This window comes from Metarhizium acridum, assembly GCF_019434415.1.
Source record: "Metarhizium acridum strain ARSEF 324 chromosome Unknown scaffold_276, whole genome shotgun sequence".
NCBI classification, from domain to species: domain Eukaryota; kingdom Fungi; phylum Ascomycota; class Sordariomycetes; order Hypocreales; family Clavicipitaceae; genus Metarhizium; species Metarhizium acridum.
The window spans coordinates 173,846-192,198 of NW_027094025.1; the positions used below are offsets into that span (position 1 = coordinate 173,846).

An 18,353-nucleotide genomic window follows, 5' to 3' on the forward strand; every position below is an offset into this window, starting at 1 on the left:
TGAACCCGCCACAGATTCCGCAGTGCGGCTAGAGGCCGTAGTGATCATCAGCCGCGTCGAGGGGTGGCATCCTAAATGGCAGAATAATAATGGAAGTCGAACATCCAAGCAAGCTTCCGACCACGTTAAAAGATGGTGGAGAGCCGTGGTGGAGATCTACTAAGGAACCAGCATTGAAGCATTGAAATGTCTGGTATAGTGATATTCGCTAAAGTGGGCCTAACGGCAGATATGCAAATATACCGCAAATATCGGCAACGTGTATGTAGCCGTCTGGTACTTGACTGCATTTCGGTTAGAAACGCGCCTTAATTGTTATTCGATGGAACTGCTGTTTTTTTTCTTTCACGGCGTAGTTCTTTATGTGGTCCGCACATAGTCATCTGCCGCATTTCTTTGGCGTGCACGTGTCGTCGCGATCATATCATTTGCGAAACCATTGCCGGAGCTACCCTAAACGCCGTTGCTGCCACTCAATGCGTCTCAGCAATGGTATATATGAGTCTAGCACACACAGAAATACTCCTCTTCAGAGATTTAACTTCTCCTAGACTATGCACTATAACTGGCATTTTTAAGTTCTCTACCAGTGATGTTTCAAGCTAGAATATATGTTCTCTTTATATTAGGAATAGAATAGCAGACAATGTTCGCTGTGTTTTGCATTCTTGTATCCACGAAAGGGATTGAATTACCTGACCCGACTCCAAACCTCAAGACTTGACCGAGCCAACTACACACACAGAACTTCTCCTAACCCGTGATAGGGCCAAGTCCCATCTCTTCAGCCGTATAATCCGCCATTCAAGGCCGAGGCGAAAAGGGGATTTTTCATTTTTGCGTATTGACCTTATTCTAAAATTCATCCTTCACTCTTCGATCTGACGGCGGAATCAACCACAAGCCTGAAAATATTGAAGCAAAACAGGAAACAACCCTCTACGACGAAAGCCTCGAGGTTCAATTTCTGCGCGAGAAGGAAATTGTCGATTGACCGTTTCGAATACTACGCTGTATGCGGCGAAAGAAGCAGGTTTGGGATCGTCGGGTCGAGCAGAGGCGAATTAGCAGGAGTTGCCGGCTCGATGTCGTAGACATCTGTCGCTGCACCGCCAATCTGGCCCTTGCGAAGCGAGTGGGCGAGAGTCAACTCATGTGTGTGTATCAAGGTTTGGCGCGATGTGGGCTACAACGCTCATGCATACAGCGCCGAATAGATGTACCCCAACTCATCAATGATGCCCCAAATCTCATCTTTGTGTTGCCACATCTTGCCCATGCTTTACCTGCCATGGTTATTCCATGCATTTCCAGCAAGTTTCTCCTCAATCCATAGTAGAGCGCCAAGGCGTGTTCGACCACGGATTCGGTGGTTTGCGCAGGAAGATTGCATAGTCCGATTCCAAACTCACGGAGCGCCGTCTTGTCTATTCTATTAGTCCTCGTGCCGTTGGCGGGCCACAAATTGAAGCCTTTCAGCGGCAAGTATGCCCTCGCGAGTGACCCGGGTGTCGGTGACGAAAATAATCGTGGCGTCCTTGATGCGGGAAGGGAGTTGGTCAGGTTTGGTCGAGGAGTAGTATGTGATGACATAGTCGAAGTCAAATTGCGCATAGGGTGCAAAGCAGTCGTCTAAAACAACGATGGTATGCCTGGTAACAGTGGATTGACGTCGCATAATTTCGACTTGAGGACGGTGACCACCATGCAGTGTATTGTAAAGCCAGTCGTGACAGCCGTATAACTGGATTGCATTAGGATGAGGGCACCAATAAAGTAACCCGAATTGGAGATGGCACAGCGACGATAGGTGATCTACAGTCGATTACTGGTCTTTGACTGGAGGCGCTATCAAAGTATAGTTACAGCTCTCTAGTCGTAATTAGTTGATATATTTACAATCAGCTGACATCTTTTCAACTGGTATGCCGGGCGCAATTAAATTAGCCCCACGAGTATGGAGTATATATATTAACTAGGCTCAACCGTGTCAAAGGTCCATACGATCCGAGATATTGGCACTTATGGGCACTTGTGGGCGGTGCGAGAAGTTCTAGATATACATCACTTGACGTATAGGAAGTGTACGGAGGACCCGAAACTGTCCATCTTATTGCTGACTGCCTCAACTAGCCACTACTTAATACATCAATTTCCCACGGATACCCATAAAATATCTGGGTATGCAAGGACACCCACGGGCACTCCATTTCACCAGACGTCGGATCCTAGCACCTAGTAATAAGTCTGGTACGTGTTGAGAGTATTTCTCGTCAGGTCATGGACTGGCGGTCTGTGCTGAGTCTCTCCGTCAAACATGCAATACAGTAAGGTCATTCTGGCATGATGAGTACCGACGCCACTTCAGCGTCTTCAAATCAGCGCCGCGCTTGGCAACACTTGGCAGGGTGTCACTTCGGAATATGCCATCGACAGAGGTCAGGGATCCCTGGCACGCTCGCACCCTTGACAAGTAAGGCGTCGTCCCAACACGTTCCCGGTGGGTCAGGGCACTTTCATCTCAACAAGAAACTTACCAAACCCTGGAAACCAGACCTATCGGGGCTTAATCGCGTGTGTGGTCTGACTTCATACCTTGCTACAGCCCTACCAGTACCGCAGGGGCGGAAATACAATTCAGACCCTGAATGTTTAGCCAGGTGTGACATAGCAAGGGGGGTTCAAGCCAATGAGATATCACTATTACAGAGAGTATATGGGGGTTTAAAGTACCTAATAACGCGATAAAATCTCTTATTAATAAAGGTTACTCTTACAAGACCCACTACTCCCCTGTTATTTAACCTATATTATAGTTAACAGCTATTAATATAAATAAAATGAGCTTCTGTTAGCAGAAAAGTCCCTGTAAATAAACCCCACTTACTTCCTTGTCAGGTCACTCATAGCTAAACTTACAGGGGTTGGATTGTAATTTTACCTGAAACTATCAGGAGTCATGTGGGACCTTGTACAGTCCCCCCCCTGAATTATTCTTCATGAGTGACCTGACAGGGTAGCTACGAGCAGAGGGTAGGGCACTATCTGTGATCTACATATTTTAAGTGGTAAGATGTTAAGAGAATTTACAGGGTTTTATTGACCCTTATAAAGAGACCTTAGCTTACTAAGAAATTTCAGGAAAATCTTAGGTATTTTAAGGTTCCACTCTCTTTTTATAAAAACCCTTTTTTATTGGTTATTAACCCCCCTGCCAGGTCACGCATGTAGAATAATTCAGGGGGGGGACTGTAGAGACATCGTTGCACTTCCCCAAAATATTCCATTGTCACTGCTACAGCATGTTACGGCTCCTGTGCTATGTATGCATTTGCCTCTATTTACTACATACATACTCTGTGTAAAGCCTGGAGTGCTCCTATCACTGCTCAAGCGAATATACGTAGCTGTACTAGTACTGGACGTTATGGCCTGATGATTCCACATTGACATGGGTCTCCCAAAACTGCATAAGAGAATGTATGTATAATATCACACCAGAAACATAAAGTATTGTACTGTGCTTAGGCCTGTTGCGAATGTCTTGGTCTCACGCTGTACGGTGGAAAATATTCAGAAGAGACACCAAACTTATCTGTACAACAATATGAGCTCACCGGGCAACATAGTACAAACCAGAGACGATCCGGCTACCACAGTTGTATCGATGCCTAGTCACGGCGATACTGATGACTATACATGATCGGAAATGCCAGAAAAGTCCGCTTCTAAGGACATGGACTCTTAAAGCTCGGTCCAGTTCTGGCAACAGCATTTTGACGGATTGAATGCCTCTGCGTTTCCGGCCGCGACGTCTTCTACGAAGGTAGCACGCCCAGATGGGCTGTTAGAGCATAAAATTGCCTACAACGCAGCACAGGCTCAACAAAAATGGCATTGCTATCAAGCAACTTCACCCGGACCGCAAGAACCAGACGGCAAGACCAGCCCAAGCTGTCGTACCTACGCGTGTGCTTTGTGCTCCTCACCACTCTTGCTCGGATTTTTCGCAACATGTCACGGCACACGATGCCACCGAGTCAACTTAGCCAGGCTGGTTTTGACGATATCCGCAATGCCGGGGAGTTCGCGGCCGCCGCTTGGGGCTTCCAAACAGTCCTAGAGTTCGTCACAAACCAACATGGCTGGCAAGCGTCAAGCAACAAATCACACCATGGGGAAAATTCAACATCAGATGCATTTCAACTTTTGCACGGACCGTGCCCTTTTCCTCGAGTGCCAAATGGCAGATGACTCGGCATTAATTCTTGCGCGACATGACCAGGGTTTGATTGACGCCCGTCAGATGACTCGTTTTCTAGGACAACCAGGTTACTCGATCAAGATGTTTTTGGGCTCTGTGGCTGATATGTCTATTGGAGAACTGGCACCGCTTACAGAAGAAGACGGCCAAGAGATTAATAATTGGAATTCAGACGAGCTTGAATCAAGTGACGCCTGCATCCACGACGTGATAGCTGGGAGGGCTGCTGACAGGCCCGGTTCAACGGTCGTCTTTGCCTGGGATGGCGAGTGGACTTATGCGGAGCTCAACAGCCTCTTCTCTCGCCTAGCAGCGCATATCCAATCTCTTGATCTAGGCCGAGAACAGGCCGTACCAGTATGCTTCGAGAAATCGAAATGGGTTGTCGTGGGAATACTCGCTGTGCTCAAAGCTGGTCTGGCCTTTACACTCATTGAGCCGTCATACCCCCCCGCTAGAATTGCGCAAATCTGCCAACAAACGTGGGCCAAAATTGCTCTGGTTTCCAAAGTCCAGTACAATACTCTCCACAATGTCGTACCTCAGTGCATCATAGTCGACGAGGAGCTTTCTCAGTCCTTGACAGGCCATGAAGTTCGCTTTATATCTGGCAATCGCAAAGCCCCAAAATTTAGCTTATATCATTCTCACTTCTGGCAGCACAGGAGAGCCAAAAGGCTGTATGATTGAGCATAGAGGATTTGCATCATGTTGCCTAAAGTATGGTCCGGAGCTCCGTATAAACAGCCAAACGCGGTCTCTTCAATGTGCTTCACGTGCGTTTGGTGCATGTCTAATAGAGATATTAGCTACACTAATGCAAGGAGGCTGCTGTATCTGCATTCCTTCCGAGGAAGATCGTGTGAACAACTACAGACTTTATGAATAATGCAGGCGGCGATGCCCCTTTGTTGGACGTTGCTGTAGAGCTTTGACCGTGTAACATTCATACAATAAATGTGGACGCCGGCCCCGTTATCCTACAACTTTGGTGAAGAAAACCCGGAGACAATTTGCTCATGTTTATGTAGTGATTGAAATGCCCTCACTCTCAACAAAGAAGGTTTGCACACGACGGAATTTTGACTGTATAAATGTCGAATATCCACCCCCAGCAACAATTATTGAAAATACAACAGCCATTTACGCAGCGGAATAGGTGGTTATTGGCTTGGGGGCTTCAATTGAACGATTTGATGATGTGGATGATGGATGCGAATCTCTGTTGAACGCACCGAAAACCCCGAAAGTTGACCTTTTTCATACTTGACCCTATTGGAGCCCCTGAAGACCCCTGACGAGATCCTCAATCCGTGCCCTAATTTGACCCCTAGAAAAAGCAACTATCATGACCAACAGCCTCTGAACATCACCACTTTCGCCCAACAAGTTCCGGTTTCAGTACTCGCAGGAACTATGATTAGCACAATTGGACATTATGCCCCGTTAACATTGCTGTTATTGCTGTTAATGTTTCTCGTTGTTATCGACGCCCATCTCCTCACTACTTTCACTGTTGTTGGATATATCGCAGCAATTTACACGGCAGTATTTGAAGGTATTGAGCCAATTGGGATGATGTTGAATATTCAAGGATGATTATGATGCCTCTTGAAGGCCTTGTAAATTTGACCCCTTTTATACCCGATCAGAGCCCCTGAAAACCCCTGCTAGGGCTTCCTTCAACCCGAGCCGTAGAAAAAGCAACCATCGTGACCAACCGGGCCTAAAAATGCCCCATTACTTCCAACACGGTTGATCAAGCAGTGTACAGGTCTGGATGTTGTTACAAACTAATACTTGCTACTACCCTACCTATCTCTCAAAGGATTGGCGATATCTAGAATAATAATCGAGTTGTAGAAAACTCGTTTGGAAAACTTACAGATTAATATATACACAGCATTTAGCTAAGTAGTTACTTAGCGTAAGGACTCCAGACTTGATGTAACTCTGCGTATCGCATCAAACAGCTCTCACGTTCCAGGGGCGACGTGGTGTTGTATCATGACGTCCTCCAGACAGGCAAGAAGATGAATAATAGCACGCCCAAGCTCGCAAACACGGCGCCGCCCACCAGGCTTTGGATGACGATCTTGTGCTGGAGGCGGCGCAAGTGAATATCCTTGACACGGACCTTGTTATCGAAAATCATGAGCCGGGAGAGGAAACCCAGGGGACCTGTCCGCCGCAGCCGGCCCGACTCGGCGTCGGCGAAACGCTCCCACGGAAGCGGCTGGCGGCGCGAGAAGAGCAGGAGAAAGAAGCAGCTACCACGCAACCCGGACAAGACGAGGCTCATGCCAAGCCATAACATGGGCCAGATTGCGAAAACAGTCCACGACGAGTGGAAGCCGCGAAAGGGCGTAAAGGCAAGCAGGAAGAAAGTCAAGAAGCCCGCAAGGATCAAGACTGTTCCCAGGCCGGTGGCAACGCAGACAGTCTCGAATGTGCCGTTGGCAATGCCGAGGCGGACAAAGTTTCGGTGCGAGCAGTGTTGAAGCAGCTGGTAAACGTGGTCGGCGACGGGGTGAAGGTGGGAGGGGTGAGAGGACGTCTGGATGGCGGCGAGGACTCGGGAGCGCATATTGCAAGGGATATTGAGCTCCTTGGGCGCTCCGGGAACGAGAAACGTGTGGGCGATGGCGAGGATTTGGTCCCGATATGTGTCCTCGGAGCTGCTGTGCTCAGGCAGCTTGTAGCCGCCAGACTCGCAAGACTCGGCGTCATCGAGACAGGCGAGCTTGCACTTGGTGCCGCTTGTGCAGGTTGTGCCGGCACCAAGGAGTCGCGCAATCTGGGAAACAAGGCGTTGGGCTGCATCGGGGTCGATTTCGACAGGTTGTGTCTTGGGAGGGGTGGACATTTGAAGCGTGCTGGCGTTTGATGATGCGTTGTCGGAGACTTCAAGGGAGTCCCTTTCCTCCTGAGAACTGACAACGTTGTAGCAACGCTGATAATCCTTATACCTGCGTGTGTAGTCTGATGAGATGGAGGGCTTCCTTGCGAGGTTGATGGGGTAGGACAGACCAGACGTAGAACTCAAGGTTCTCTTCGGAGAACTCTATGTGCTTCAGGTACATGTAAAAGTCGAAAAGGGACATGGGGCTACCTGGAGGATGTGTTTCGCATTAGAGGCGTGTTTTTTTTTTTTATCAATGGGTTGGTCCGATACGTACATGTCTTGTTGCCGAGCACTCTGTCGAGTCTGAGTTGGCTCGGTATCGCGCAGCCGTGTCTATTTGGGCTGTAATCCCGTTTTCCAGAGCTGATGGCATTGGAATACTCTTTGATGTTACGGTACTCTGGCTTCTTGTACCATGCCAACCAGGTGGGCCAATACATTGTCAGTCCCCAATTCCCGGTTGTCGATGTGCAGATGGCCGAGGAGAGGGGGTGTATGACGTCTAGTGGAAAGGACTATTGGGGAAACACGAGTAGTAAAATGTTATAATCGGAAAGAAGAGAAGAAAAAAACGAATGTGCCGGGTTGAGGGGGTGTCAGTGTGAGACTCTCCAGGTGTTGAATAGCAGCAGCACTTGAGATATTAGCAGCAGAGTTCGTCCCTCCACGTGTTTGTGGCACCAAGTCATGTTGAGAAATTGAAATTCGGCTAAATGCAGGGCATCTGCGCCAAGTCATGTGAATTAATTTGCCCTTCAACGGTGCCAAGACGAAGTCGACCAACAGTGTCGTCACTCGGCGGCGAAAGCAGTTATGGGGTTAGGGTCAAGGCGGGGTCTGCAATTTGTACGAGTCGCCAGAGAACATGGTCATGACTAAGTCACACTTGTCCTTGACGGCGTTATTGGACTCAATCGCTGTGCGGTACCAGACATGGGCAAACATACAATGGTGCCTAAACGCTACAGAGAGCCGTTTTGTCACCCCAGTGTTTATATACGCAGACCTGCTAGTTGTGAAGCCGTAAATCGGCCTGGTCTGGGCTGTGAGTGCCATCTACCAAGAGTTCAAGACCAGTTGACCTCCCATGTGGCCTGATTGCCCATGACTGGGTGGCCCCCCTCAAGATGATGAAGCAATCGCTCACTGACGCAAGCTTTCGTGTATTGATAACGGCTAGAATCTCATGTTTCCCACTCTGTTTCCGAGTCATAATATATTGCGAGTCATGAGGCAGGGACGAAACATCTACTGGGTTTACGCGTTTGTTTGGTTATGTGAACTTGCCTTGACTAAGTAAAATGCCGCGATGCAGCTGATGACGGCCATACGCACGTGCGCTAGACAGTACAAGGATTGATAGAGGTAGCGATGCCATACGTAGACGGATTTCAGCAACGAGACATGTATCAACTAGTTAGTGTGACGTACGAAGGACAATTTTTATCTTTGTTTCATGTATTCACTTCCAACAATTTGTTAACCCCAGCTGTAAACTAACTGGAATGTCGTGTTTTCCATCCTGAACTTCGTACTGGGTAGGTATAAGCGTAACCAACAGAACTAGCCTAGAAGAGATTTCCCACTGATATGCGAGATATCTCGCCCGGACCTCGTGTCTTTACTTGATACACTCGTTATTAAATGGCAATTATGCAAATTTCACTAGTGACATTGTTGCCTCCTAGATTCCCCAGGGCCTTACCCAAGAGAACGGCACGTGGTCAGCTATATGTCACCTCTTCATCACGCTTGCCTTCCTGAGAGACGTGGTCCTGGGATGTGCCATGGTAGCATCTTTATCTTTATCCACCTTTTGTTAGAATGAGGCAGCATTCATGAATCAGCCTCTAGCCAGTAAATTACCGCAGGTGCCCTTTCTCAGGTACACATGCTTTTGTACGGGACTTTTGTACGGGAGAAAATGGTATATATAGCAAAGAATTGCACACACTTGAACTGATCATTCATCCCGGAACCAAGCACTCAAATTAATCATTCATTGAATATCCGCATTCTGCCCCTCTTTCTATACAATCTTTTTTGACCTTATCCTGTGAAAATGCGTCTTGCTTTTCTGGTAGCCGCCTTGCCGCTCACTGGCGCAGTTCCTCGAGATCTGCCTGTCAAGCGTGCTGAGACTCCTGATCCTGGATGGGACGGACCACCTTATAACCCAACAGATGATGGGCCACCTTACAATCCAAAAGATGATGGGCCACCTTACAATCCAAAAGATGATGGGCCACCTTACAACCCAAAAGATGATGGGCCACCTTACAACCCAAAAGATGATGGCCCATGGCCAATATCCAGTGGTACTGAGGCTGAGGCTACACACGCCGAGTCCCTGGCTGCTCCAAATCAGACGGCCGCCTCTACTCCCCCAGCCACCAACAGCTTGAAAATAACCATCCTGGCGGACTCCAATCGCGACGGCAAGGTAGACATAGCGGGCGCCACCGACCTTGTGGGCAAAGAGACATGGACAGAAGAGTCCGGCGCGCTCTTTTTGGCCAATATTGTCGACACGGACCGTCGATGCTCATCCCAGATTACTGGGTCATGTGCAGACAGGCTTGGCGATATTTTCTTCCTTGGATTTCCGTTACCTGAAAGGCCAGTATTGGACCCGAAAATCACAGAGAATGAGCCAATCGACCAGTTTGACTGGAAGGATTGGTTCCATGGTCTAAGTGAAAGTGACAAGGCTGCGTATAATGAGTGGAAGAAGAAGATTAAGGAGTACGACGAGGCTTATCAGAAGGCGCGGGCTGGCAGTGTAGATGAGCGAATATCTACATGCCATGATTCTTCTGACGATAATCTACGCAACTCCACCTATCTTGCTCCTCTTCGAACCACGCCGAATCCTGGGCTAAGCGACTCAGCGACAGGTTCCATTTCCGTGGCCGACAAGACCGCCGCCTCCAACGTTCGTCTCTTCCATAAGACGGGTGGGCAATGGGTTTTTATCTCGTCAAACTATACCTTCAAGGCCGAGGATCTCAGGGCTGGTCTAGAACTTGGTATTGACGGTCGTGACGTCCGCCGTCCGGGAGGGTGGGATGGTAGAGCGACAGTAGAGTTCAAGGTACAGGATGGGCACAAGGCGGCCAGGGATTCTGTAGTGCTTCGCGTCGCGCCTGTCTTGACGCAGCATCACGGCCAACGTCTCAAGCAACTGCTAACAGCAACTGGTGCGAGAAGAGACAACCAGCAGCGCTTCATCCAAGAGCTCGGACAAATTTCTAGCAAGGCGGGATTGAAAGCTCCTCTCCATGTGATCAATACCTCTCGATGCGAGGCAAATGAGATTTGGGCTCAAGACTTTTTTGAGCCCGGCTACATGAGCATACCTGGACCAAACGGCCCCGTCAGCATACATATCATGATACGAGCTGCTCAAGACTACCGCCGCGCCGGACGCAAGATCTTCCAAGACCTGAGGTCCAATACAGTAGGGGCTGTCCAGCACCTGGCGAAAGGTGGTACCACTGACTCGACAGGCAATCTGGAGACTGTACCTCCTTACAAACACAATAACAAGTCGTACCCTGCCGGACGGGCTGTGTTGGGCTGGGGGGACCTGAGGCCGTTCATGATGGACTTTTTGGACGCTCAGGAGACGCAAGCACCCATCACGCTCAACACCTCGTGGCTTGCCGTCCAGCATACGGACGAATTCATGCAGTTTCTTCCCGTTGAAAGTGAGCGCGGCTGGGTCATGATGGTGGACGATCCCCGTGCGGGCCTCGAGCTACTCCAGAAGGCTCAGCAGGACGGCCATGGCAATGAATTGGCCATTTCCCGTCCCAAGTCGCCGACTGACCCCGACGAATGGCGCGTTGCCAATACCATAGACGAACTGCTAAATATCACCAATTTTGCCGGTTTCCAGGAGTCCTGCGCGGGCTATATTGAGGAAAATATCAATGTAATCAAGCGGGAAACAGGCATCTCCGATGCGGAAATCATTCGCATTCCTTCGCTCTATCAAGTTTACTACAGGAATAAGAGAGTTTGGCGGTATGCGAAGGATGACGGCAAACAACGCCGCCAGACCCACGATCTTGTCCACGCCCAGAAAAGCAGGGGGCTCGGGGAGCAACAGGGCCAACAGCCAGCGGAGGATTCCGAGGAGGATGATCTCATCGGAGGGTATGATGCTCTTGAAGCCGGCACACCGCCCCAAGAGTTGAATGACCAGCCAGCAAAAGCGACAGCGAAGAGCTTAAAGGGCCGTCAAGAACAGCGTCATGACCAGGCTGTAGCCCTCTACCCTGGCACTATTAATAGCGTTGTTCTGAACGAGAAGCAGATTCTCGCCCCAAACCCATGGGGACCGATGATTGAGGGCCAGGACGTGTTTGCCGCCGCAGTGAGAGCGGCCTACCAGAAGGCCAACTATACGATTATCTATATGGATGACTGGTTCACGCATCACGAAAAGGTTGGCGAAGTTCACTGCGGCTCGAATGCCATTCGTGAACTTTCAGCTGTCAAGTGGTGGTAGACATGCAGCGCGCGGAACGAATCGGTCCATTCATGACGATGATGACGGGGAATTGCTGTTGATGGTTGTCTGATTGAGCTTCCGATTGTTTCCATCAATGTTTGGCCTGTTGAGATAGCGTATGGTACACTGGGCGTGGGTATCACGGTAAAACCTCGATACGACAAGTCTCGAGAGCTAATCTTGCGATAGTTGGTGGGCATCACAAACAGGTCCAACGAGTTCGGTCTAGCTGTTCTTAGTACATGAGTGGTGCTTGGCACGTGCGGTACCTAACTAGTTTGAAGAGAACACATGTCTGATGAAGCAATTTCTTACACTTCTTTACCTATTTTTGTGAGACTCTGAGGGTGACGCTATGAACACGAGCAACATGATATCGAAATGATCGAGGCTTGTCAGCTTCAAATCAGCATCCCTACATTTCGGGCGGTTGCACGCAGTAAGATTAACAAAGCTCTTAATAACATCCAGACGCTCGCGGCCAAAATGATCGTTCATTACCGCAGGGCGACAGTAGGAGAAAGCCCTTTCTTGAACAGACCGAGATTCATCACCGATGCATCGCGGGCACTGCGCTTGAGGCATCGGGTCGGGCGCAGGCGATTCCTCCTTTATATGGACATCTGTAAAATCCTCAGTTATAGTATCGACGTCTGACATATCAGTCTTGGACTTTTGAGTGAGTTTAATTATGCCTATTAATGTATTTTTTATTATTAAATTATGGACAAAAAAAAAGGGGGTGGAGGGGCGGCTAGATAAAGGGTATCTAGTAACACTATATTTGTATTTTTTTTTCGTCTTTTTTTTTGGAGTTTTTTTTTCATCGTGTAGCTTTATTCTCTATGGGTTAGTCCCTTAATTTATAATAATAATCGGTATGTACTCCTATATATAAATATTTTAATTCCTTATCATGTAAGAGGTGGAATTTACAGTTATCCTCACTATTATATTTGCATGCGACCCCTGGGCCATCATGTTTACCATCTTTTCATCCTCCGCCAGTCCTAAGATGTCTCTCATAGTATGATGCGGAGCCCAGTAATTTGGGAGCGGTTGGGATGAGCTTAGCATCTGGACTGAAATGGGCAAGCAGAATAAACGAAAGAATGGTGTTAAAAGCAATGAGCCATGCATGGCCCAAAGAGGGCTTAGAATAGTTGATACATGGCTGCCGTTACGTCCTACAAGGTAATCTGTGGGAGGAGAATGGAATTGGTTTGAGGAGATGGAGGCCATACATTGCTAAGTTGGCCCGTGATCTAGCATTCCGGCCTGCTCCACCCCATTTGAACTCTTAAGCATCACGGCAGTAGTGGTAAAAACAATTTGTGGCCCATCGGCTATACTCGTATGAAAGTACGGGAGGAGCTAAGCAACCAGGCCATAATACCTGGGCACCTGAACATCAGACTTGACCAGACTGGACCAGATTTGACCGCTTACATTTGTATGTCAGATGCTTCCTTTGTAACCGCCCCTGCTTGAAGCGGAAAGGAGCGTTAGTTCGGACCGAATGTCGATGCGGAAGATGTTGTTGGGGGGCCAGATGATGTTAGATATGCGGCGGGTCTCTAGGATTACAACAGTGCCAACGTCATGATATTATTGTATTTATTTCCGTCCTTTTCGTCTTCTGGTGCCTCGTTGGGCTGAGATGGGGCTACTACGCCCAAACTCAACGAGTCAATAATTATCTCCTAGACATTAACCGCATATTTGAGACTGTGTGCAGCCAGCGTCGCATTCTCCTCGAGCATCCTTCTTCCATGTATTCGCCCATCGGGCGAGTGGGAGAAGCCCTGGCGTGCACAATATCCAACACGGCAAGGCATATGGCCAGCAGCGTAAAACAAGTCCAACTCGTACTGCGTCGTTGCTAAAACCATCCAATCTCACACATGGGCGCGAAACTCGACTCGCCAAGTCTGTTCACCAGGGGGCGAAATCTCTACTCCCAGGTCCTTATCCGGCATCTGAAACAACGTGGCGGCGCCCAGCCCAAAGGACTTTTCTGCCTTAATACAACTCCAACCCCCCTTCACCGGCCGAATGTTGGCTCGCAGGACAAGCATAGCCGCGAAGATTAGCAGTTGGCCTCCCGCAAAGTGTCTCCCGGCTGGAACAGTCGCCGGTGGTCTAACCTGATGCAATTCAGGCCCCCAAAGTGCCGGTGCGAAATGTTGCACAGCGTTGGGTGCGAATACGAGGCTCCCCTTCTTGAGCAAGTATTGCGTCCAGGAACTGGTCCTACGGGACGCTGCGCATCATGTCGGTGCCGATGCCGCGGAGGCGAAAAATTTCCTGCACGGTAGACTGTAGGATTAGGCAGCAATACCTGACACAGGCTATATCGATCGTGTGGACGTGGTCGGCGTCGAGCCGCACTGCGCTTGCGAGATCGTCTCGGGGCTCTAGGAGGACGCCATGTTTGTAGTAAATGTGATAGATGAGCCAAAAGACACCCGGTATGCCATGTCAGCGGCATTGCGGACTCAGTCTTGTGCCTCAGCCGGCCAAGCAGAGCACCGGAGCCGCCGAGGCGGTAGGTTTTTTCTTCGAAGTAGCAGAGAAATCTCTGGGCAAGGAATTGACTGAATCACATACTCTGTCTGGCGGATATGCTGGGAAAGAAGCCGCTGCCCAAGACGCTCAGCCCTGCGGCAAATTTTCTACCCTCGCTTCAGTATCTGGCACATGACTCCGTACAGATACATTAATATAGAATACAGATAAGCCTTCACTTACTGCCACGCCTGCTCCACCAAGAGGCCTTGAAAAGGGTCGTCGCCGTCATCCAGGTAAGCGAAGTGTATAGATAGGGCGACCATACTCATTTCTTTCCCCCATAGCCTGAGTTCACGTAGCAGAGAATCTCCCGTAATTGTTGCGGACAGTACGCTGGGTGGACTACACGGGAAATTTACAGTGTGGGAGTGAAGAACTTGAACTTGAACTTGATCACTTGGTGACTGCAAATACTGGGCCAACATACGGCAGAGATCACGGAAAAGGGGAGACTCGTTGGAGTCTCGGGTTCTGCCCAGCAGAGCTCGCGCCGCGATATAAACTACTGTAAAAGGCAAGACGAGGCCAATATTGAAGCATATGAAATATCTCTAAATCACGATGACTCGCGACTCGTGACGATGGGCGGAGAAGCAACAAGGATTATCTAAATCTGTAATCTACGAAAGGAGGCACCCTACTTGCATGTAGTTATGGATGTACAACCCAGACAAAATCACTGGGGCCCACGGGGAAGGCTCGCTTACCCGAACCATCGAGGCTGTGTCGTAGTCTCTACACATATGTAGTGAGATCCCAGAGCCCATCAAGGTGAGGCTACAGGGCTAGCCCTCGATGGGATGGGGGAGAGGTCCTGCGTGATAAGTCCCAATATGCGTAAGCCCTGGTTCTGTCAGGAGGTGTATGCATGCATATTTTGTGTCTTTATATTTATGCCTCTTTCGTGGAGCTCGGCACACTTGCGGCGTATAATAGCAACAAGCTGTTGATTCGGGCCGCCACGGCAGCTCTTTTCCTTACTTGGCGAATGTTGAGCCACCACGGAAGGATAAGATGCTCGGCTTTTTATTCATCAATCAAGTAAAACATACAGAGGTGATTGAATTATGAATACGTCGTTTCTAATGGGTTTTTAGTGGTGGTAGAGGTACCGATGGGCAAAACCTGCTTCCTGGTCCCAGTCCCTGAAGGATACATTGTTGTGGCCTCGACTACTCCAAGCGGTACTTAAGCACCTCAATAGGCCGGGTTCCCTGGCCCCCAGCTTTTTCTGTTTAAAGCTTGATCTGGGAGACTAGGAAATGACAGCCCGATCGCTTCCGGTGACTGGGTCTGTGTTGCACTCCGCATTTGCTCACTGCATTCAAATGTCTCAAAGTTGAATGCACATCGGGTCGCACCACCGCCTATGCCAGTGGACCAAGGTGGTCCAGATGTTGGCAGGAAAACTCAAGTCAATGGTCCGTTCGGATGTGCTGTGCGGACCCGAACGTTATCACCGTAAGCAAAGTTAGAGGTGCCGCCTACCTCATGGGTACTCAAACAAGTCTTCAAGTAGAGTAACCCATACTCACTCTTCCATTAAAGGCCTTCAGAACCCGTGGCGTGTCGATATCATCACTGTCGTCGTTCAGCTTACGGGCCACGTCTTACGCTCTGCCTTCAGTTGTGGCCTAACCGTTGTAAGGCAAGAGGTCTCCTGTAAAATTTCGTTTATTCTTTCCAAGACGCTTTTTTCATTCCTGGGGCGAGATCTCGTTGTAAACTGTGGCTTATCAAGCCGCTAAGCAAACTATTGAAGATTGAAGGGCCAGGGTATACAAGCCAACAACAAAGATGCTTCAAGAGTCATGTGTATTGTAGCGCTATCGTAGTCATCTTATCATATGCAAGCGAACTCTCGGTTGTCTATATAGAAACCAAACGGCAGGAATATTTCACTACCCAGGTTGAATGGTCCAGTTCCAATACACCTCATACCCCAAAAATATATATTCGGATGCTCCATGTATCAAACGAGCCTGTACATTGCAACGCTATGTAACGGCATCCCTAGGCAGGCTAGAACATGGTTCCATCATAAGAAACCGATGGCTGACGTAGGTTTCACCACTTGAAAGGAGGAAGCCTGCAGATGATCTGACGGAACGGTAGAACAAGATGCAATTCCTTGAGCATCTTGGCAATATCAGCAACTAATCCATGTGCTAACGCAACACCGGCCACGTCCATAGGCCAAGGTGGAATAAAGCAAGGTCTCTCCGACATCTTGGCTTCGGGTTCGCCTTATTCCATCTCTCTCGCCTCTACAAAGCTCTACACGTGCCACACGAGTGACGAGGACTCCGTATACGGGAATAAGTTCACGTCTTCTAGAAATAAAGCATTCAAGATATCAAGCTATTTCCTATTCCCCGCGAAGCCGCAGCAGGCGCCAATGGGTTCCAACGCAAGCGATGCCTCTGCTGGAGCCGACATCTCGACCACTCCATTCTTGCGGTCTACCCCCGGAGTCGCGCCAAAAGTTATCAATCCTGTCTCAAGCGGCCCAATGGTTCGGGCGGGAATATTTTCAATAGTACCGATTATGGTCGTGTTTGTAGGATTTCGTATCTACGCCCGGGTGCGTTTGACACCGTCGGTCGGCGTTGACGATTGTACGTGGTGATGTCTCTTGAGCTTCACAAATACTTGCAAACTGACATTTTTCTAGATCTCTGCCTTTTATCTGCTGTAAGTGCCGCCGAAACCTACGGTGAATATTCTCTTCATATTAACCCTCTGCCTCAGGTAACCATCATCATATTTTCAGGGCTTGCATTATCTTGTACGTCTTCAAAAATTGATCAATCCTCCACCTATTCAGTATCTCACCTGACTACGCAGTCTTGGATAACCCAGAAGGCAGACATGGCTGGGAACTTCCCCTGGAGAAGCTCTTAATAACCACTACCGGGCAGAGGTAGGGTCAGGGTATATGCTATTTATCTGGAGCGTCCACTGATACACCATGACTGCAGGCAACCTTCGCTACACTTCTGATGTACACCTTTAGCAACATGTTTACTAAGCTGACTCTTCTCACGCTCTATCACCGGATATTCAGGCGTGCTTTCTGGTCGCTCAGGGCTATTTGACTAGGCATGATAACTGTGGTTCTGTTTAACCTCGCTGCTTTCGCCGGATACCTCGGCCTCTGCGCTCGTTTTGGCAAGCCGATTTGGGCAACAATGCTAGAGTTCCAGTGCGCTGGCAGTATCTTGTCAATCTTCAAGGCTCAGGGATGGTATGGCCTTATTTCAGATGTTTATATTTTAGCGATACCGTTGTGGCTTGTGTGGGACCTCAACTTGCCTCTAAAGCGCAAAGCCGCTGTGTTGGGTGTCTTCTCGACAGGGCTGGCGTAAGTTTTATGTTCTCGTTCTATTGTAGATTATGCTACGTTTACCTCTTAGGTCATACTAATGAAGGATCGCAGGGCATGTGCCATTTCCGCTGCGTCCTTGGCCCAGCGACAGAAACTCGTCGGTCACGACGCGAATAGGACGTGGGAAAACTATCTCTATGCGTACGAGCTCCATGATAGCTTGAGCAGTTCTTGTTCTTACCCTAAGCAACATATACACTAATGCGAACTTTTCACAGAACTCTCGAGCTTAGCATTGGCCTCATTTGCAGCTGCATGCCGGTCATGCCGGCGGTACTAAAAGAATTAATGGCAAATTTGGCCACGAGGTAAGCACTATCTAATTCCTAGCGCTTGCCCTGGGCTTGTGTCTAGTTACTTAGATACCAAGACTCTATCGCGATCTGCATTATAATTCTCTAGGACAAGTGCAAACTAACTATGGTGTCCATCTAGCGGGAAGTCTATTCTGAGATACGGCGCTCAGTTGCTCTTGCGAAACCCTAAGCAGGACTTAAGTCCCCTGGCCTTATCCGAGCCTATAGTCAGGGAGCAGTTACCCAAGGTTCCTAGTGGGGATATATCAGGGCTGCGAACGTACATCCGAAGGATGTATCGCTCTACCAATCGAAGCACGGGTAGCGCCACGAGGCTAGAGACCTTTAATATAAGCAACACTATAGATGCTGATTATCATGAGCAGCTAACACAAATACGTGCAGGATAC

The 18,353-nt window shown here is 48.9% G+C and overlaps 4 protein-coding genes across 4 annotated transcripts; 3 read left to right on the forward strand and 1 right to left on the reverse strand.

Annotated features, from left to right (window-relative positions):
- Positions 1-4,174: 4,174 nt before the first annotated feature.
- J3458_013136 (uncharacterized protein) lies at positions 4,175-4,954 on the forward strand (the record flags this gene model as incomplete). Its single annotated transcript, XM_007813329.2, has 1 exon — positions 4,175-4,954. The coding sequence occupies one exon, from the start codon at positions 4,175-4,177 to the stop codon at positions 4,952-4,954; it is 780 nt and encodes a 259-aa protein (XP_007811520.2).
- A 789-nt stretch (positions 4,955-5,743) lies between these two features.
- Positions 5,744-7,907, reverse strand: J3458_013137 (uncharacterized protein). The gene is made up of 2 exons (XM_066120264.1): positions 7,444-7,907; positions 5,744-7,376 (listed from the first exon to the last, which is right to left on the reverse strand). Exon 2 carries the CDS (start codon positions 7,128-7,130, stop codon positions 6,270-6,272), a length of 861 nt encoding a protein of 286 aa, XP_065974549.1. The 5' UTR covers positions 7,131-7,376; positions 7,444-7,907; the 3' UTR covers positions 5,744-6,269.
- Positions 7,908-9,231: 1,324 nt separating this feature from the next.
- Positions 9,232-11,685, forward strand: J3458_013138 (uncharacterized protein; the record flags this gene model as incomplete). Its single annotated transcript, XM_007813331.2, has 1 exon — positions 9,232-11,685. The coding sequence occupies one exon, from the start codon at positions 9,232-9,234 to the stop codon at positions 11,683-11,685; it is 2,454 nt and encodes an 817-aa protein (XP_007811522.2).
- A 5,765-nt stretch (positions 11,686-17,450) lies between these two features.
- J3458_013139 (uncharacterized protein) lies at positions 17,451-17,849 on the forward strand (the record flags this gene model as incomplete). The annotated part of the gene is made up of 2 exons (XM_007813332.2): positions 17,451-17,623; positions 17,699-17,849. 2 exons carry the CDS (start codon positions 17,451-17,453, stop codon positions 17,847-17,849), a joined length of 324 nt encoding a protein of 107 aa, XP_007811523.2.
- Positions 17,850-18,353: the final 504 nt, after the last annotated feature.

Coding starts and splice junctions, on each gene's coding strand:
- J3458_013137 (XM_066120264.1), bottom strand. CDS start 7,130: ATGTCCACCCCTCCCAAGACACAACCTGTCGAAATCGACCCCGATGCA.